This window comes from Rhinolophus sinicus, chromosome 14, assembly GCF_057876585.1.
Source record: "Rhinolophus sinicus isolate RSI-liver-muscle chromosome 14, RSI-T2T, whole genome shotgun sequence".
In the NCBI taxonomy this organism is placed as follows: domain Eukaryota; kingdom Metazoa; phylum Chordata; class Mammalia; order Chiroptera; family Rhinolophidae; genus Rhinolophus; species Rhinolophus sinicus.
Genome location: NC_142514.1, coordinates 141,369,491 through 141,389,682, shown reverse-complemented (window position 1 = coordinate 141,389,682; position 20,192 = coordinate 141,369,491). Strand labels below are relative to the sequence as shown.

The 20,192-nt window shown below is 47.6% G+C and overlaps 2 protein-coding genes across 11 annotated transcripts in view; one reads left to right on the top strand and one right to left on the bottom strand.

Annotated features, from left to right (window-relative positions):
* Window positions 1–663: 663 nt before the first annotated feature.
* Window positions 664–5,768, top strand: TOMT (transmembrane O-methyltransferase). Of its 2 annotated transcripts, none has more exons than XM_019744314.3 (4): window positions 664–773; window positions 1,567–1,876; window positions 2,985–3,181; window positions 3,662–5,768. In XM_019744314.3, exons 2-4 carry the CDS (start codon window positions 1,618–1,620, stop codon window positions 3,980–3,982), a joined length of 777 nt encoding a protein of 258 aa, XP_019599873.1. In that variant the 5' UTR covers window positions 664–773; window positions 1,567–1,617; the 3' UTR covers window positions 3,983–5,768. The 2 variants fall into 2 exon arrangements, with proteins under 2 accessions (XP_019599873.1, XP_074191937.1); XM_074335836.2 differs by having other exon boundaries at window positions 693–773; window positions 1,602–1,876.
* Window positions 4,620–20,192, bottom strand: part of ANAPC15 (anaphase promoting complex subunit 15) — a 33,605-nt gene continuing 18,032 nt past the window's right edge. Inside the window, exons 2-8 of one of the 9 annotated variants that reach the window (XM_074335846.2) lie at window positions 11,314–11,356; window positions 7,690–7,810; window positions 6,156–6,280; window positions 5,518–5,577; window positions 5,101–5,238; window positions 4,891–4,950; window positions 4,620–4,793 (exon numbers count right to left, since the gene is read on the bottom strand). In XM_074335846.2, the coding sequence (XP_074191947.1) occupies window positions 4,891–4,950; window positions 5,101–5,238; window positions 5,518–5,577; window positions 6,156–6,275 (378 nt within the window). In that variant the 5' untranslated portion in view covers window positions 6,276–6,280; window positions 7,690–7,810; window positions 11,314–11,356 and the 3' untranslated portion in view covers window positions 4,620–4,793. Of the gene's footprint in view, window positions 4,951–5,100; window positions 5,239–5,517; window positions 5,578–6,155; window positions 6,313–6,411; window positions 6,496–7,024; window positions 7,138–7,199; window positions 7,628–7,689; window positions 7,811–11,313; window positions 11,357–20,192 lie in introns of those variants that run through there. The other 8 variants (XM_074335847.1, XM_088791592.1, XM_074335845.2 and 5 more) reach the window with 8 other exon arrangements.

Here is a 20,192-nt window from a genome sequence, read left to right as displayed (position 1 = left end):
AAGAACCCTGGACTTTGACAGCTCAGTGAGCAGGTCTCACTTGAGGTGAACATGCTGCTCCTCTGTTCTGAGAACCCTCCGCTCCACTTTGGACTTGGACCCAAACTTTGCCAGACCGTCCTCTGGGCCAGCAACCCCATGTACCAGATTCTGATTGACTCTTGGACTGATTCATTATCAAAATACTTTACTAAATTATTATTGCTGTATTTATGGCCATATTGCTATGATTAAATTGCATTTCTCCACTGCATTTTCTGTGTGAATAAATGAGCTTATTGAAAGGCACTAAGCCTGTGTTTTTGCGTTAATTCTTGCTAGAAACCATGGCTACCTCGGAGGCCTCAGTCAGTGCCAGGTAGGTCCTGGGGCTCTGAGAGTCTCTCGGGGGTTAGTCCGTCTAACTCGCAGGAAGAGACTGCAGCACAGTCTGTGAGCCTTGCAGACGCTCAAAATACCTTGGCTCACCCTGTACCCCATGTCTTCATCCAAGGGGTGGGCAGGGAGGCCACCAAACCCAGTACAGCTCTAATGCTCCTCAAATCAAGACTCTAGAGTCCTGTGAGCTCTGTGAGGCCCCCTAAGGGGTAGGAGGCAGCTCCAGCGTGGCCTTGGTGCTAGTAACTTGAACTGCAGGTCTCAGGTGACAGCAGCAGCCTCTGCATCAATAATTGAGAGCAAGTCCAGCCTGCCTCAGGGTTCTCCACCCACTCCCCAGACTCCCCCTCCTGTCCTATGCTGCGATCTTCCCCAAGCAGGAGCCTCCAGCCCAGGTAAGCAGGGCCCTTGAGTGTGGGTTCCCAAGCACACCAGTTCAAATGCACCAACACTCACCTATTCACACCCATTCATACACTCCGACTTTCATTTTTAGTCCCCACCACCAGCAGCAGCCTCAGCAGGGTCCAGGGCGATTATCCCTCATAGTGGGCTGGGGGGAAGAGGGCGGAGTGAGGAGCAAGTGGTGTGTGTGTGCGCGCGCACGCGTGTGCATGTACATGTGAAGGGAATTCTGAGAGAGAAAAGAAGAATGCAGGGAGGGGTAATAGAACTAGAAAAGAATCAAGGACTCTTTCCACCCCTGTGGAAAGAGCAGAGGGAAAGTCATGGGGTGGGGAGGACATCTCATCCCAACATCCTATGGAGTGTTTTGATTGCCTTTTACTAAGGCAGAGCAGTGACAGTAAAGGGGTTTCTGACTGCAAAGCTGTGCTTTTGTTACACGTTAATCAGTCAAAGACCAAGCAGGCAGGGGGTAGGGCGAGAGGAGGATATTTCAGGGGAACTGGTGAAAGGGGTCCTGAAGAAGGGTGACAACAGAGATGAGGGGAAACGGGTAGAGGGAGCAAGGTGAAGATGGGACCAGTAGCTGGAAGTGGGAAGAGGAGGTTTGGGGTTGGGTTCTGAATTTTGCATGGAGTCCCTGAAAGTACATGGGCTTGGGATATTCAAATCCTGGTTCTGCTGTGTGACTCTGAACAAAAGACAGCCTTTCTGAGCACGGTTTGTAAAGTAGAGAGATAATTACTACTGGTGAGGGCTGCACAAATGACAGGCAAATGGCAGGTGTGGGTTTCCCTCCCTGCCTCCTTCTACCCCAGGGTGCAGGCAGGGACCATGTCCCCTGCCATTGCGCTGGCCTTCCTGCCACTGGTGGTGACATTGCTGGTGCGGTACCGACACCATTTCCGACTGCTCGTGCGTGCGGTCTTGCTGCGGAGCCTCCGAGATTGCCTGTCAGGGCTGCGGATTGAGGAGCGGGCCTTCAGCTATGTGCTCACCCATGGCCTGCCTGGGGACCCCGGTCATATCCTCACCACCCTGGACCACTGGAGCAGCCACTGCGAGTACCTGAGCCACATGGGGCCTATCAAAGGTCAGTGTTGCCTAGCCTTCTGCTCCAGGAAGCACCCTCAAGACGGTGAAGGAAGAGCTGGGATCTGTCACTGCCTTACTGGGTGAACTGGGCAAGTTCTTGATCCTCTATGGGTCTCTTTTTTCTTCTCCGGAAATGAGGGGGCTAGGCAAAGTTACTCCATCCAGCAAATATTTATTGCCACCTCCTGTACCAGGCATGCACTGGGTGCTGGGGGAGAAGGAGGTAGAGCTAAGCCACAGGGATGAATCAGCCACAGATGCTGGCCTCAGAGGGGGCATAATGCACAGGGGAATAACCAGCTCAGGACATAACCAGAACGTTGTAATGATCTGTGTCTGAGCCTTTCTCCCCCACCATGGCCCCTATATCCCAGTCAGGGATTCTGTCTGCCTGGATTTGTCTGAGTTCCAGCTCCCAGCACAAGTAAGTGCTTTTAGAGTCTTATTTAAGAAATTCATCCAATTCCAAGGTTAGAAATATCTAATTTTAAAAAAGCAAGGGGAATGAAACTGCAAGTTCTAGGAAAGGTCTCTCAGGAGCCTGGTGGTTGTTTCTGCCTGGTCTCTCCTGGAGGAAGCAGCAATTGAACTGTGCCTAGAAGGATCGCTTTCAAGTTGGCCAGGCAGATGAGGATAGGGGTGGGAAGGGCAAAGCCAGCTACATACACTAACGTAGCAGGAAGGAATCAGGCAGAATGGTTGACCCTGCGCACAGTGTTTGGGATGGCTGTGGTACAGGCTACAGATGGGAAAAACTGAGAGCGGAAACTGGAAAGATAGGATAGGATCAGTCCAAGAAGATGCTGAATGTCAGGCTGAGGATCCCAAGTTCAATCCCAGAGGCCTTTAGGATCTTAGGAACCAGGGAGTGATAGTGTTAGCTTTGTCAGAAAGGTTCCCAGTGGCTGGTGTGAAGACTACACTGAAGGAGGCAAGCCTGGAGGGGCTGGAGGACCAGTGGGGTAGAGCTGGGGCCATCATCCAAGAGAGGTAAGACCCCAGCTCGTTGGGGGCTGCAGTAAGGCAGGTGAGCATTTGAGATTTCTTTCTGTCAGGAGCCTGCATCCATCTCCCAGGTCTGCTGCAATAGCCGTCTCCCCCCATAGGTCAGATCCTGACGCGGTTGGTGGAAGAGAAGGCCCCTGCTTGTGTGCTGCAGCTGGGCACCTACTGCGGCTACTCCACACTGCTTATCGCCCGTGCCCTCCCCCCTGGGAGTCGTCTTCTCACTGTAGAACGGGACCCACGCACAGCAGCGGTGGCTGAAAAACTCATCCGCCTGGCTGGCTTCGATGAGCGCACGGTCAGTCCCCACTTCCCCAACACTGGTCTCTTCCCTGCTCCCCCCTGGCCTTGCCCTGGCCAGGCCTCCCCGATGAGGGAATTCCACTCAGGAGAAGAAAGCAGTGCCACATAGGGAACTGCGACCCTGAAGGGTGTGAGCTCCTTTCTCCTGTTCCAAGTCATTTGCTGCTAGGTAACAAAGAAGCAGTTAGGAGGAAAGTCTCTGGAGCCCAGCAAATCTAGGTCCAAACCTTAGTCTGTCTCTTATTAGCTTTGTGACCTTGGACAAAACACTTATCCTCTGAATCTCAGCTTCTTCATTGGCAGAACAGAAATCACAATACTGACCCCGACATCTTCGGTTCTAAGGCCAGAGGAAATGGGAGAACACTGGTAGAGACCTAGACCAGGGCCTGGCATATAGGAAACTGGGTCCTGCTGGCATCTGGCAGAGAACAATCGCTCCCACCCTCACCTCTAGCTCCTCCCACCCCCACAGGTGGAGCTCATCGTGGGTAGCTCAGAGGAGGTGATCCCGCGCCTACGAACCCAGTACCAGCTGAGTCGGGCTGACGTGGTGCTCCTGACACACCGGCCCCGATGTTACCTGCGGGACCTGCAGCTGCTGGAGGCCCATGCCCTGCTGCCAGCTGGGGCCACCGTGTTGGCTGACCACGTGGTCTTCCCTGGCGCACCCCGCTTCCTGCAGTACGCCAAGAGCTGTGGCCGCTACCGCTGCCGCCTCCATCATACTGGCCTCCCAGACTTCCCTGCCATCAAGGATGGCATAGCCCAGCTCACCTACTCAGGGCCTGGCTGAGGTCCAGACCCAGGGGTACTTACTGCTGCCCCACCCCACACCCACCCAAGCAAGGACCTCAGAACATCCCTTCCCCTCCCTGCTTGTGGCCTGATACATGCTGGGCTCAGGGCTGGTGAGGCTCTCCTCCCCCCCTCTGCCCCACTCACCTGAGGCATCAAGTTCTGTCAGGCTGCTTGGTCCCCACTGATGCCCCTCCTTCCAGAGAGCCATGAACTGACAGGCAAGAGGCCTAGCTCCCACCCCCGCTCTGTCACTGATTTGCTGGGTGACTCGAGGAGTCCTTGCCCTGCTCTGAGACTTAATCAGCTCTCTTAGCATCAAGGAAGCTGGGAGAGCTATAGTGGCCTCCCAGCTCTGAGACTCATAAAGCCTGCCCTCCCCAACCCATGCCATTGCAGGTAGGAACAAAGGAAACGATAAACAGAGTTAGAGGCCATGTAGCAACGGCTGGTACAAGCTGTGCCAGAGGACATGGCAATGGACCTTGGGCCCAGGCTTTCCACCTGGCCCTCCCTAGCTCTAGCTCACATGGCCAGGTAGGTTTGCCTGAAGTCCCTTGAGTGCCCTCTCCCCAAAGCTCAAAAGATGCTGGATTCCTTTGGGCCCCACCAACAAATAGGGAATAGACATGGGGGGGGAAATCAGTCCTGTGTCTTTATTAAAGATAGAAAGAGACTACACCTGGCAACCAAGGGGTCAGGTACTGTCCATAAAGGTGGGGTGGGCTCAGGCCCTGGGGATTCAAGGGCAGACTGACAGCCTGGGAGAGGCCAAGGAAACCAGGTCCTGACAGCAGCTGAGGCGGTGCCTGAGGGTGAGATTTCAGGCGATCAGCTGGTTCTGCAGGAGGTATAGGGTAGGTCGGGCAGCCTGGAATCTCCCTGGGGCCACACTGCCTTGTCTACCTAGATCATCCACTGGTCCTGATCCTGTTCGTTGCCTTCCATATCCACCTGGAGAGAAGGCTGGGTGTGGGTGGGGAGGGCCTCAGCCACCCAGCCAGCCCCAGTCCCAGATCCTGCTCCTGGCTGGATCCAGGGTTTCTGCACCCCTTGGCCACCCATTAGGTGAAGGGCAGGGGCCCAGCAGAGACCTTTCGCCATGCCCCTGCCTACCTCATTGACCTCTCCATCGTCAGGGGACTCGTTGTAGTCGTTCATCTCATCCATGTCCTGCATGTCCTCATCATCCTCTGAGTCCTCTTCACTATCCTCGTCATCATCTTCATCCTCCTCTTCCTCGTCATCATAGTGCTGAGGAGGCAGGGGACAGCCTGGACTCTACAGGCCTCCTGGGCCCAGTTCAAGGCCTGGCCCACTTGGAGCCTCTCTGGGGCCAACAAATGACCCACTCCCCAAACCTGCCCCGCTTCAGTGTAGCAGGCTGGTGCATGTTCTGTGGGACCTCAGTTCTGGGCCCAATGCCCACCCCCTCTAGCGCCCCTCTGGCTTCCACCCAGAGCTGAGGACCACACTTGCTCTGGAGTCAGAAGCAATTAGAGCAGAACCTTAGTCCAGCTGGGCTCCACTCACCTCTGAGGCCGGCTTGCCAATAGGTACCAGGTTGTTGTCTTTCTCTGCGATGCTCTGGAGCTGTGACCAAAGGTGAAGGAAAGCAGGGCCAGGGCCCAAGCAGGGAGGTCAGGGGCACGGCACTGGACCACCCTGCCCCCAGGAAGGCTCCAAGTGTGGAGGAGAAGCTTCCTTCCAGTTCTCAGGAATATTCAATCCCTTTCTCTCCTGCCATCTGCCACTGACTTATAAACTTTATCTAACTACATAAAGTCTCTGGGCCTTGGTTTTCTTATAAGATTATGGTGTGGGTGAAATGAGAGACTATATTAGCCTAGAACATGACATTTGCTAGGTCCTAATAAATACTCAAAATTATTATTTCCTATGCTTTAGGGAAAAGAGCCTGGGCTCCAATCTAGCCCAGAGGTCCCACGGTCCCCAGCAAATTAGGGTAACACAAAGACGAGAAGCTAGGCCCCTTTCCTACCCTCCCACCCCCGGCCCCCAGCTCCCAGTCAGATTATTCCCAGTCTAAAGCAAAAAGCTCCTCTGGGGCAGGTCTCCAGAGTAAGGCTAGGTCATGGCCAGCGAAGGTGGGGACGCAGGAGTGTTGGTCCCTGACTGAGGCTCCGCCACCGTGCTAGGTCCTCACTCACCCAGGCCTGATGCTGCTGTTCTTGCTGCTGCAGCTCTGTCTCTTCCACACAAGGTCGATCCAGATTAAACCACAGTGTCTCAGTCACACGGGGGAAGAGGGAGGGGAACAAGGTGGACATGGCTCCTGGACAGAGGGAAAAGGTCAGGTGAATCCAGCTAATTTGGTCAGGTGATTTGGGTTACAGTTTGATTTGGGGATGGGGTGGAGTGGAAGGGAGCGGGGAAGCAGCCCTTCCCTGTGGGAATCAGACAGACCTGGGTTTGATACCTGGCTCCACCACTTACTACTAGCTGTTTGACCTTGGCCAAGTCACAACCTCTCTGAGCCTGTTTCCTCATCTGTAAAATGGGATAATAACAATTATACCATCCTCACAGTTATTCTGATAAGTAAGGTAATTTACTTTATGGATAAGTAAAGCTGTTTATAAGCTGTTCAAGGAAGAGAATGGAAGCCAAATGTAGAGATAGGGATCCAAAATGTAGACTAGCATGACAGAATTATACAAAACTATAGGTAGCAGGGCTCTACTGAAACTGTCTCTATATCTCTGCCAAACACTAAGACCTTTTTGCCCCTCTATAATGGTCCATACCAAACCCATCAAATGTCAGAAATGTAGGACACTAACCACCTGTTTCATGAACCACAGCCAAATTGGGGCGGGGGGGTGGGCGGGGGGAGCTTACCACGTGCAAGTGTGGTTCACTAAGGCATTCTAAAGGCATTGGTAAATGTATAAATAAGTAGCTGGAAGGTTGAATGGATGAACTAACACGTGAGAGAACAAATTCAGCTCGGATTAAGCAGCTGAGGGAGGTGAGCAGGGAGGTCCCAGAGAATCTGAGTTAAAACCTTTCAGCTCACAGGAAAATTGAGGCCCAGCGACAGGCAACGACTGGCTCTAGGTCACACAGTGACTTTGGGCATTGAACTCCCGCGGGGAAGAGATCTGGGCCCGGCATAGAGATGAGCAGGAAAAAAAGGACCTAGTTCTGCTTTTGCCCTGATTTATTTGACCGATCCGGAGTCAGTCGCTGACCTTCCGTGGACCTCAGCTTCCCAGCCCGTGTAACAGGTATAACAGTACCAACCCTCACGTCCCACAATTACTGAGAGGCACAGAGACCGACGCTCCGAAAACCCAATCCTTCGCCTCAAAGCCACCGCCCATTCTTTGCTTTTTATGATAATCACCGTAAGGTTGACCAACAGGAAGAAGGCAGGGGCGGGATTCAGACAGGCATTTGCCCTAATAGGGTTGCTAATAGCGAAAGGAGCGGGGCCTGAATAGGGCCAATTAAATGGAAGAAATGCTGGGTGACAGGAAGTGATATCAACGAGTGACGGATCTTGTGTGACGGGGTGGTTCTTAGTCTCGAGGAAGCAGCCAATGAGCTGGAGCTCGATAATGTTGAAAGGAGTCCGAACATGGAGATCCTGAGGAGGCGGGTCAGGGGAACGGAGGTTTCTCTGGGGAGAGGAAAGAAAGGGCTCGGAGACAGCACACGCAGCCTTGCCTCCGTACTTACCGCGCCGGGAGGCGGCAGCGGGCGACGACCCGGAAGTACTTCACTGCCTGAACGGAAGGACCCGCCAGAATCTGGGACACACCAAACGCATGCGTCTTTGGTCTCCTTTTGTTTTCCTCTCCTGTCCACCAGACCGGATGTGATGTTACATACCTTAATGATATTGTTGGGATGCAAATTTGCCGAGCCTACTCTGTTGGCCCCGCCTTGAAACTCAGCCAATCGGCCTCTCCAGCCCGGCCCCACCCCGACGGCTCCATTTAACTCCACCCATCTGCCTTCAAACAGTAATTGCTCGCCAACCCCCTGCTGAAAAATAGCTGTCCGTAACCTGCAATAGTACTGCAACTGTTCTGCTACTGTAAGGGTGACTCTATATCTCCTATTTTGAGATTTAAACCTCTAGTGTAATTCGATTTAACAATGTAGTTTAGCTTAGGATTTTTTGAGAGTTTTCTTTGCTCTCCTGCCCTCCTGCCAAACCTTAATGACTCTGTTTACTATACATTTACTATGCATGCCAGTTTCAATGATTCTGTTTACTCCAGACCAGTTTCAGTAACTGTTTAGTCCCCACTTTTTCCTTTGTCATGCCTCTTCTGTGCCTATGAAATTTTTGGCCACGCTGGAAGAGCGGGGGAATAGCCTTTGGACAGGAGTCTGCCATCCTCCTAGGATGCCAGCATTTTGAATAAACCTGCTTTCCTTTCCAACAACCTCATCTCTCCAGTTTTGGCTTTGTCTCTCGAGTTTTGGCTTTCATGCAGCGAGCAGCTGGACCTTTAGCACAGTAGCACTGCGTCCCAGGAAAATTAGTCTGCTATTAACCCAGAATCCCTGGGTGATTTTATGCTGCTCCTGTCTGTCCTCTCTCACCTTCAGTTTCCTGTTTGGGTGCATACATTCGTTTATGTATGCATTCAACAGAAATATTTGAGTTCCTTCTGTACCTCAGGCTCTGCAAGAAGCTGAGGATAAATCTCAGAACATGGTCTCTGCCCCAGAAACTTCACAGTCCAGTTGGGAAGCTAGACTCTCAGACCCACAGTGGTCTCACTGATCTCTTAAGAGTGCCTGTCTAGTTCTGCATTCAAGATTATGTGGGAGTTGAAGTGACTAGTCAGCCTCAGGCACAGCATTCTGCTGCTGGGAACTTCAGCTACCCTCTCCGGGCCTGGGTCAAATCTGATTAGTGGTCAGGCTCATCATCTCTCCCACTCTTTTGCTGATGTTGCTGTTCTAGTAACCTCTGACTCATTCTCCCAAGTCCTTCAAATCCAACTCCCGTTAAGCTCCATCATCCACCAACCTCTTTCATGGCCAACAATCCACAATTCCACTCCTGCCCTGACCAGATGTGTGACTTTCAACAAGTCTTTTTTCCCTGTCTGGACTCAGATTCTTCAACCAACATCATAATCTCTGCCCAGCCATCCTTCTATCCTGGACTGATGTGAGGATTTGATGAGATAACATGTTTAAGAGGTCATGTAGTGTGCGTATCAACATGATTATGTTTCCAAGCAGCTCTAGTTGTTATGAAGTTTCCATTAAAGAATGAAATTTGTCTCTTGGAAAAGACCACCCTTTTCTTTCATTCATTCAACAAATATCTATTGAGTGCCTTACTTACTATATTATATGCCTGTCAATATTCTAAGTAGTCGATATACAGTAATGAACAAAACAGACAAAAAAAGCCTCACGGAGCTTCCATTCTGATGAGAGATAAATAATGAAGAAGATAAAATATATATTTTTAATATTGTAGTGAATACTAAGGAGATAAGATAGAGAAATGGGAATAAAAAATTGGTAGGGAAGATGTTTTATTTTAGATAGGGGAACCAAGGAAGACCTTACTGGGAAGGTGATTCTCAAAGAAAGGTCTGAAGGGGGGAGAGAGAACATTATTCTGATATTTAGGGAAGAGCATTTCAGGGACAGAGCAAATGCAAAGGGCCTAGAAATAGGTGGAGCATAGTGTACCCTGGGGAGAGTAAGAGGAGATGAGGACAGAGAGGTAGCAGGAGCCAGATACCGTGTTTCCTCGAAAATAAGACTTAGCCAGACCATCAGCTCTAATGCGTCTTTTGGAGCAAAAATTAATGTAAGACCTGGTCTTATTTTAATATAAGACCAGGTCTTAATAGAATAGAATAGAATAGAATAGAATAGAATAGAATAGAATAGAATAGAATAGAATAGAATAGAATAGAATAGAATACCTGGTCTTATTTTAATACAATATAAGACCCAGTCTTATATAATGTAATATAAGACTGGGTCTTATATTAATTTTTGCTCCAAAAGATGCATTAGAGCTGATGGTCTGGCTAGGTCTTATTTTCGGGGAAACACGGTAGCACAGATTTGCAGGTCCTAAGGACTTTGGTTTTTATTCCATGTTGAGGATTCTATGAATGGTTTTGTGCAGAGGATCATCACAATCTGATTTACATTTTAACAGACTTACTCCGGATGTTCTATGAAGAACAGATTCAGAGAGGACAGTGGCATAATCAGGGAGACCAGCTGGGAGCCTAGTATAATAATCCAGAGGCTCGGATGAGAAGTGATTGAATTTTGAATATACAGTTGAACAACATGGAGTCGAAAATCTGCATGTAACTTTTGACTTTCCCCCACAGGTACCAAATCCCCCTGATGCTCAATTCCCCAATATAAAATGGCATAGATCAATGTATACAGCTGGCCCTGCACATCCACAGACTCCCAAATGCTGATTGAAAACAGTACAGATATGTATTGAAAAAAAAAATCAACGAATAAATGGACACATGCAGTTCAAATCCATGTCATTCAAGAGTCAACTGTATTTAGAAGGTAGAGACAGTGTTTGCTGACAGATTGGATATGAAATATCGGAGGAAGAAAGGAGCCAAGATTTTTGGCCTGAACAATTGGAAGACTGGTGTTGCCATTTCTTGAGATGGAAAAGACAAGATAGGTACTGTTTTGTGGGGGAACTATCTGGAGCTCATTTGTTGGGTGTGATGAGTTTCAGATGTCCATTAGACTAGAGATGTTGGGGAGGCAGAGGGGACATATGGGTCTGAAGGTCAGGGGAGAGATCTAGGCTGGACATAGCAATTTAAGAGTCATCAGCACATAGGTGGTATTTAAAGCCATGAGTCTGGATGAGATCACCAAAAGAGTGAGTATAGATGGAAAATAGTTTCCTTCGAAAAGCAGAATTTGAGGAAATTAGGAGAAGCAGCAAATCAGACTTTAAAGAGAGCCAAAAAGATTAGAAAGCCTGGTGAGTTGGGTGGTACCATGGAAGCCAAGGAAAGAAGGGGTATTGGGAAGGAGGTAGTGATCGACTACAGCCTAGTTCTGTACCAAATTTCTATGTGTATCCCCAGCAGACCATGACTTCCTTAAGGGCACAGACTGAGGGTTTCTATGTCCCCAGGACCCCGCCTGACTTCTCCCTTCTCCTGCAGTCCTTATTTGCTCCTCCTGTGGCCTATGTCTCCATTAGTCTCTCCTCCTGCTTCTTTTCCTTACAGGATTCATACCCCCCAGCACCCTTTGCCTACCATTCTTCCTGACAGCTCTGGCCTGGTGGAAATTCTCCGGTAACCTAGAGTTTCTTACCAAGGTCCCTAGCCAGGTTCCACAATTCATGGTGACCGGTTACCTAGGGGAGGGAAAAGGGGAGAGAGAGAAGTGTAAATTTTGAGCAGTTCCCTATTTTTGGCTCCAAAACAAATGGTGCCATTTGTTTTACATTCATTATCCACCATTTATCCTTGCCAAGTGTCTGTTTGACTTTCTTTCATTTCAATGATAATAAAACTAAGACTCTAAAAGTTAAGTAACTTGCCTCATAGTCCTTCATTTGTTCCACTGTTTGGTCAACATTTACTGAGTGCCAGCCAACTGCCAGACACCTTGATTGGCCTTTGGACAGAGAGATGAAGTATAAATAATCCCTCTCCTAGAGAAAAATACAGTTTAGTGAGGACTAAGACAATTATAGACATTATAGAAGAGGGAAGTAAATGTTAAAAGAAATATGTATGTAGAGAGTGTTATTAGGGCACAGAGGAGGGAGAAATGAAGAGTTCTGGATAAATTGAGTTTACACTTTTGTTCCAGGGAAGGAAACATTTGAGTGGGCCTTGAGGGATGAGTAGGAGTTCACTTTGTAGATACATAAGTAAGAGAAAGGGATATACAAAGAAGCATATAACATGCAAAGGCATAGAGTCAAAAGCAGGTGATGTTTGGAAAATAGTAAAAATCCTTTTGAGCAGAACTAGGTGTCTGGGGATGGAGAGAGAAATAAGAAAGAATGTTATAGGGACTCAGATGGGGAAACTCTTTAGTGGCCCTCAGATGGAGTGGACAGAATGGGAGCCAGGATTTCTGGGTCTTACTTTAGCCCTATTGCTGACTTGCTGGGAACTCCAGGCAGGAGCTTTCCGTTCCATGCCCCAGCTTCCATTTTCTCTAACATAACGTCCCAACCATGTCTTCAGTTCTGATTGAGTCCCTGGAAGACATTTCCCAGACCTGACCCTTTCTGTCCTGACATGTTACCTGCTCCTTCATTGCATTTTACACAAGCCAGGGCCTGAGCTGAAAGCAGGAGGCACAATGGGGATTTCCCAACAGTCCATAGGCTGAAGGGAGAAATCCATGGCTGTCAGAGAATTCTCCAGGATTCAGGAAGCGCTAGAGCTGACAGATGTGAATTCAATGCTAGTGAGAGCTGCTTCCACAATCCTTGAAGAGTATGGCTGGCCCTGGTAGAAGACAGAAGGACCATCACTGTCTTTCATGCATACCGAGGGATATTTGGTCTTCAAAGGCTTTCACATTCATAGTTTTATTTATTCTCACCCCAGCCCTGGGATTCCTGGCCCCAGTTATCATATGAGAAATGTGGAAAGTAAAGTGGCTTGTCTGAGCTGAAGATACAACTCCAGAACGTCAATCTTGCACTCACTCCACAAAGCTTTCTTATGGACCAGTCTGTGTGTGGTGATGGGGACCCACAGAAGAATCAAATCTGAGTCCTCATCTTCTGGAAGCCCCAAGTTTAGTTTGGGAGGCATAAAGCAAATCATTAGGCGCTGAGGACAGGTCTCTGATTCATCTGTTTCCTTAGCACCTCGCATAGGGCCTGGCACAGAGTAGCCACTCAAGAAATGTTTGTACAATATGGGTTTTTTTCCCCTCAGTCTAACGGAATTGAATTACAGTTCATGTGATTATATGCTACAAGTGCTACAGTGGAGCTAGGCTCTGAGAAGAGTGGCGACATTGATAAGAGAAAGGCAACATGTGGGAGAGGACGTTAGGAGGGCTCCTCGGGGAGATGAGGCCTCACAGGAGGGAAAGGATGGATATTCTAGACGAGAGGGCACAGCATGTGCAAAAACACAGGCTCAGTGCACGGCAACGACTGAGGGCCTGCTTGCGGTCATCTTGGTGGCAGGCACTGTGAGAGAAACAGGACCTGTCCTTCAAGGATGACACACATCCTTGGAGGAGGGCAAGGAGACATTGAGAAAGGCAAGCAGGGGAGACCTCACCTGGGTCTTGAAATGTGCTTCAGAGTTAGAGTCAGAGAGAAGGAAGAGGAAATCTTGCAGGTGGGAGGGCACTTTCTGAGCAGGCACTGGGATGTGGGGTGAATGAGTGGATTGTCCAGGCAGGAGAACGAGCGTGTGGAAGGGATGCTGGCGCAGCCTGGACAGCCCCACTGAGTACGCTGGCTGAGGGAGGACATCTTTGTCTGGGGGAAATGTTCCCTCTACCTCAGAGTCACTGAACGGCTCATTTATTTTCTGGTCAGCAAATAGTCACTGGGGCCTCTCTGGGCCTGACTCTGAGTTTAGGATGGATAGATGAGTTAGACGTGCTCTCTGGATTCTCTTCCAATTCCCTACACAGCCAGGAGGGGTGCTCAAACCAGGCCCCTATTTGCATGGTGGCTTTGTATATATTTGCTTACTGAAGCTAAGGTTTCCTCACTCTGACCAAAGCAAAAACAAACAAAAACTGGAAGAAAGGGCCACTGTATTGGAGGCAATAACTGAAGGAACACAGAACTATACAAACATGAACACTCACCATCATACTCTCCCAGCAGGTATGTAATATGTCTGAGTCCTAATCCCAAAACCTGTGACTACGAGGTCAGACAATTAAGTTCGCGAACTCATCTTAGAAAAAGTGCTACATACCTCATTGCTGAATATCACTACGGTCACCTTCCAAGTACTCCCCTTGGGAAGCTATGCACTGACACCAGCGCCTAGTTCACCCTTCAAAGCAATTTTGGAACTGTTTTTCTGGAATGGCCATCAGAGCTGTTGTTGTATTACCCTTGATGTTCTGAATGTCATCAAAATGTCTTCCTTTCAATATTTCCTTTATCTTTGGGTAAAGAAAGAAGTCATTGGGGGCCAGATCAGGTGAGTAGGGAGGGTGTTCCAATGCAGTTATTTGTTTACTGGCTAAAAACTCCCTCACAGACAGTGCCACGTGAGCTGGTACATTATCGTAATGCAAGAGCCATGAATTACTGGTGAAAAGTTCAGGTTGTCTAACCTTTTCACACAGCCTTTTCAGCACTTTCAAATAGTAAACTTGGTTAACTGTTTTCTAGCTGGTACAAATTCATAATGCATAATCCCTCTGATACCAAAAAAAGGTTAGCAACCTCGTTGCAACAAGTTCACGAATTTACTTGTCAGACCTCGTATTTTACATGCCAAAAGAGAGTGCAGATGTGATTGAGGTTAAGGACTTTAAAATGGGGAGATTAGTCCAGATTATCCAGGGAAGCCCAATCTATTTACATAAATCCTTAAAATCAGGAAGTTTGCCTAGCTGTGGTTAGAAAACAAAAAGATGTGAGGAAGGAAAAAGTCAGAGAGATGCTACATGGCTGCCTTTGAAGACGGAGAAAGGGGCCGTGAGCCAAGGAATGCAGGCAGCCTCTAGAAGCTGGAAAAGACAAGGGAACTGATCCTTATCTAAAGCTTCCAGAAAGGAATGCAGTCCTGCTGACACCTTGACTGTAGCCCAGTGAGACCCATGTTTGACTTGTAATTTATAGAACTGTGAGATAATAAAGTTCTGTCTTTAAGCCACAAAGTTTGTGGTAATTTGTTAAGGTACCAATAGCAAATGAATACAAAGGCAGGTACCTACATCCTCATGCCCAGACAGACACTGAATCACACTGTCACACACCCTGGGCAGACACAGATGGGGAGACCCAGGCACATTAGCGAGCTATAAGTGGAGGTTGGGGAGCAAGGCACCTCCTTCAGGCATGAACTGTGCGGGGGGGGGGGGGGGGTGCAATCGTAAGGGCTGCTCCTTATTTGTTGTGAAGAAAGCACAAAGCAAAGGCCTCATCCTTTGACCACATTTCTCACAGCCTTCCCTTTGCTCTGCTTCCTCAGTCTTTACCTCATAGTTCTAGCAACCTTTATATCCAGTTTTTACCTTAAAAACTGCTGAGTAACAACATGACTGAACCTTGAGGACATTACGCTGAGTGAGATAAGCCAGTCACAAAAGGTCAAAGACTGTATGATTCCACTTAGTACAAGGTACCTAGAGGAGTCAGACTCATAGAGATAAGAAAGCAGAATGGTGGTGGCAGGGGCTTGGGGAGGGGACATAGGGAGTTAGCGTTGGATGGGTGCAGAGTTTCTGTTTGGGAAGATTAAAAAGGAGGTGGATGGTGGTGATGCTTGCACAACAATGTGAGTGTACTTAATGTTACTGAGCTATTCACTTAAAATGGTAACATTTATATTATGTATATTTTAACACAATTTAAAAAATAAATTCGTTTTTTAAAAGTCTGTTGAGTAGGCACCATTTTGGAGCAGAGGTTCAGGGGGAGTGACTAGTCACTCTTCTCCCTTTGCAGCTGCTGTGAACGTGGAGTCTGGTTCCCTGACAGCTCCGTCGCACTCCCACTGCCACCTCTCTTTCCTGCATCTCCAGGCCCCACTCTTGTCCAGACTATCACTCCCTGAAACCTGAACCATTGTAATAACTGACTAGTCTCCTGCACGCTCTCCAAACCTCACATAGCAGCCTAAAACTCCTCCCGCCCCCAACTGCTTTTAGACTGGGTGCCGAAGTCCTCGCCACGTAGGCAAGATCTGACCCTGCCTTCCTGTCCACCTAGAGCCAACCTCCCCCTTGTTTTCTGCACCCCAACCACATCCCAACAGCCTTGCAGTTTTTCAGACTCATTAAGATGCTTCCTACCTCAGGGCCTTTCCACGATGCTTCCATCTGCCTGGTATGCTGAGCCCCTTCAATGGGCCAACTCTGTCCCTCCTTCATTTAGGTCTCAGAGAGACCCCCCCTAAAGCCCCTGACTAAGTAGCTCTCCCTGCACACTTCCATGGTATCTTCTCTTTTTTTCTCACAGCATGTCACCAAATATATACATACATACATACATCACAAATGGTGTATTTTCAGCTCAAAATAATCCATATGCCAAAGTAGCACATCTTGGGATGAAAAGCTGGATGAAAAGTATACGGGTACTCTCTACCATTTTTGCAATTTTTTTGTTAAGTCAAAGATTATTACAAAATTTTTTAAAAATTCAAATAAACATCCTGGCTTAAAATAATAACTATCTTATATTTCATGATTTTTGTGAGTCAGGAATTTGGGTAAGACTCAGCTGGATAATCCTTCTGCTCCATGAGGTAGTGACTAGGTTACTTGGTGATGTTCAGCTAGTATCTGGGCTGGTCTTGAACATCCAAAATGGTTTTGATGCCCGAGAGGTGAACCCCTGGAGTGGGATCTCAAGCCCTGGGCTAAGGAGGTTCTTGGCTTCACACGGTTAAGAATTCAAACGTGAGCTGATACAGAGTTTAAAGTGAAAGTAAATTTAGCAGAGAGTAAATAAGAAAAGAAAGGCCACCCTGCAGACAGAGTGGTGGTCTCTAATCCATAGTGGAAGAGAGACCTCCCCCATCCCCCAGACTAGGGTTTGTTTCTTGTTTCCATGGAAAACGTCTTGGTACAGGGAACTTCCACAAGGTACACGAATAGGGGCAGGTTTACCTTTACCTTTTGTAAGATACAGCCTGTGGCTAGTTTGTACTAGGTTTAATTACAGGAATGGCCATAACGGAATCTCTTTGCTCTATAGGCTCTGGGTGGTCTGTTCTGGGTGATTAACATCTGCCTGAGTTCTGTGTCTGGCAGCACGCAGGCAGCAGTGGAATCCAACCTCCTAGTTCCTGCTTCTGTGAAAATAGTCCTCAAGCCCCTTCCCTGGATTAGTTTTACTCCCATGCTTGGCACTAGAGCAGGGATTGCTGGAAGGTTGGCTCAGCTAGGGCCCCCTCCACACCATGTAGTCCCTAGGCTTCTCAGTATGGTCTCTCTAGCGGGGTAGTCAGTCTTCTTACATGGTGGCTCAGGGATCTAAGAGCTAGTATCCCAAGGTGCAGGAACTAGACGCTGCCAGTGCCTGTCTCGGTCATTTTGGGCTGCTATAACAGAAAACTATAGACTGGAGGGGGTTGGCGGGGGGCTTAAACAACAGAAATTTATTTCTCACAGTTCTGAAGGCTGCAAGTCCAAGATCAGGGTGCCAGTGGGAGCCCTCTTCCAGGGTGCAGACTGGCCTGGTGGAGAGCAAAGAGAGGAAGCACACTCTCTCAGGAGTCTTCTAAGGAGGGCACAAATCCCATCTCCTCCTAATCACCTCATCTAGCCCTACTCACCTCCCAAGGCCCCACCTCCTAATACCATCACAGGGGGCGGGGTAGGGTTTCAACATGAATTTTGGAGAGACACAGACATTCAGTCCGTGAGTCCCTTAAGTCCTGGCGCTAGACACTGGCAGAGTGCCACTTTTACCATATTCTGTTGGTCAGAGCAATCACAGAGCCTGTCCACATTCAAGGGATAGGCGACACGGACCTCACTTCTTAAGGGTCAAAGAATTTGTTCCTACTTTAACCCACCACACTTAGGAAAGGGCTCCCCCTGCCACCATTGCACAGGGTTGGATTAATCGTAATCCTTGGTTCTTGACGTGCTCTCATCATTGGTCTGGGCATGGGCTGCCTTTATATGTTTATTGGTTGTGTTTTTGTTTAGCTCTTTTCAAAAAGGCAAAGGAGATATTACGTTTTTATTTTTTGTATCATGTATTATTTGTATACCTGTCTTGACAATATGACTAGGAAGACCTTCTGATGAAAAAACTAAGCTTATCTCTGGTTGGATGGGGTAAAAATACTCTAATTTCTAAAATATCATCATTCCCCTATTTGCATTATTTGGCAAAACTTATTAGCAGAACTAAAAAACAATTGTACAGTCTCTACTTGGTTTCTGGGAAGAGAAGGCTGTTCTAAAAAGTAAATGTAATATAGACTGTGGTTTCTCAGCTAAATTTCCTGGAGGTAAGATAGGAAAATAAGACCTTGTTTCTGGAGATAGTATTACAGTGAAAAAAGCATGGGCTTTGCAGTTAAACTGACTTGGGTTGAATCCTGACTCCTCTACGTGATAGCTGTTTGGGAATTCACCTAACTCCTAGAGCCTCAGTTTCCTCATCTGTATGTTGGAAATAATAATGTCATCCTTGCAGTATATAGTGAGGGTTACAAGACACAACAATGTAAGTAAAGCATCCATTATTCTAGCTGGTATACAGTAGTTCTCAATATATGACTGCCAGTATGATCATGCACATTAGTGTTTAGTAGTCTGCAAAATATTTCCATATACACCTTCTAACTACTCCTAAGGGAAAAAAGACAGATATATGGCCCTATTTAGGGAGTGAAGCTACAAAGACCAGCAACACAGTGAAGATCACAGGCTGGTACAATGGAAGGAGGGCAGAGGGTTGACCGTGGTCAGTACTCAGCAGTGATGGGGCCCTGGGGGAGTAGAGGGGGCAGAGTGTGTACCTCATAACCAGACACTGACTGACCTTGTCACCTCAGACTGACCTGTGGCAGGATCGTGTGCTGAGAACAGACTGAAACCACAGACCTGCCCTGGGAGAAGCATTCTACTAGTTGAGTAAGGAATGACGGGATTTGGAGGTTTTCCCAAAATCATAATAGGAAAAGATCAATATACATTATTAAAAAAAAAAAAACCCAACAGGAACAATACCAGTTGTCTTCCTAGCTTAGTAGCAATTTTACTGTCTGCAATAACGTTTGAGAAATAAAGCCTAAGGATTAAGCACTTTTATAATAACTTGAAAAAATAAACTTTTTCCCTTAGCTTTAAAAACTAATAGTTAATGAAAGGTTTTTTGACATTTTAATTAATTTCAGACCGTACAAAGCCATAAAGAAGTAACTTGAAGGTTATGTTATCAGATGTGACAACAATACTCAGGTGTATAAATGCAGGTAACTTGGCTTCATGAGGTTTTTATTTCTTTTGTCAAAAGCATAAATGTACAGTGAAACTACCCCCAATAGCCAAGCTTAGAACAGCATGCTATCATACGTGCACAAAAAGGGGATTATATATGAACAAGTGCATAGGATTTCTCGGGCAGTTACCCGAGAAACGAGGACTATTGGTGGCCTCATGGTTACGCTTTTGCAAGCACGTGTATAGCATCCATAACTTATATGTAGCATTGTTTTGTGCGTCCCCTTGTATTTGATTCCATAAAGATGCACCATTCTGTATCTTATTTTTCCATTTAACATGCTGGATACTTATATACATGTACATACATACATGTATATTATATTTATATAAGGTATATACATTCACATGGTTCAAAAATCAAAACAGCATAGAAAGGTTCACATAGGATCCCTAATCCTGTGCCCTCCCTGCAAGCAACCACTTTTAACATTTTTGTACCTTTCCAGAATTTTCTTATGCAAACACACATATTCTCCCTCTTCCTTTTTCACACGCAAAAAATTACATTCTACTGACACCCTTCTGTACCTTTCTCCTTTCACTTAACAATATACTTGGAGATTTTTCCATATTCATACACAAAGAGCTTTCTCATTCTTTTTTACCAGGTTAAATCTCATTGGGTGGATGCACCATAATTTATTTAACTGGCCCTTCCCTTAGTGAAAGACAACAGAGGTATTCCTTGACAGAAAGGCTAATCAAGCCGTCAGAATGGGCTTATAAAAGAGGGTGAGGAGGTGGAGAGACTCTACCTTCTGGGGTGGGCTGAGGGCTGAGGTGAAAGCAGGACAGGGAGGAAAAGGTGGAAGGGGAGGTGGGAGGCAAGGCAGGGTCTCCCCCAGGTCTAGTGGGAGGCTGGTTTCTCTGCTGATTTTTCCTCTGGTTTCCCCATTGCCCACTGCTCTGGCTCAGTTCCCTCCACCTTGTGCTCCTTACGCGTTGGCCTTCCCCCAGTTCTAGGCTAGACTCTGTCCTTGGGACTTCCCAAAATCCCTCTGTGTGGGGGAAGGGGATGTTGTGGTGTGAGGAACTGGGCCCTGGCTCTCTGG

Coding starts and splice junctions, on each gene's coding strand:
- TOMT (XM_074335836.2), top strand. CDS start 736: ATGCTGCGATCTTCCCCAAGCAGGAGCCTCCAGCCCAG. Junction 1,877..2,984: donor CCACATGGGGCCTATCAAAG/GTCAGTGTTGCC, acceptor CTCCCCCCATAG/GTCAGATCCTGACGCGGTTG. Junction 3,182..3,661: donor CTGGCTTCGATGAGCGCACG/GTCAGTCCCCAC, acceptor CCACCCCCACAG/GTGGAGCTCATCGTGGGTAG.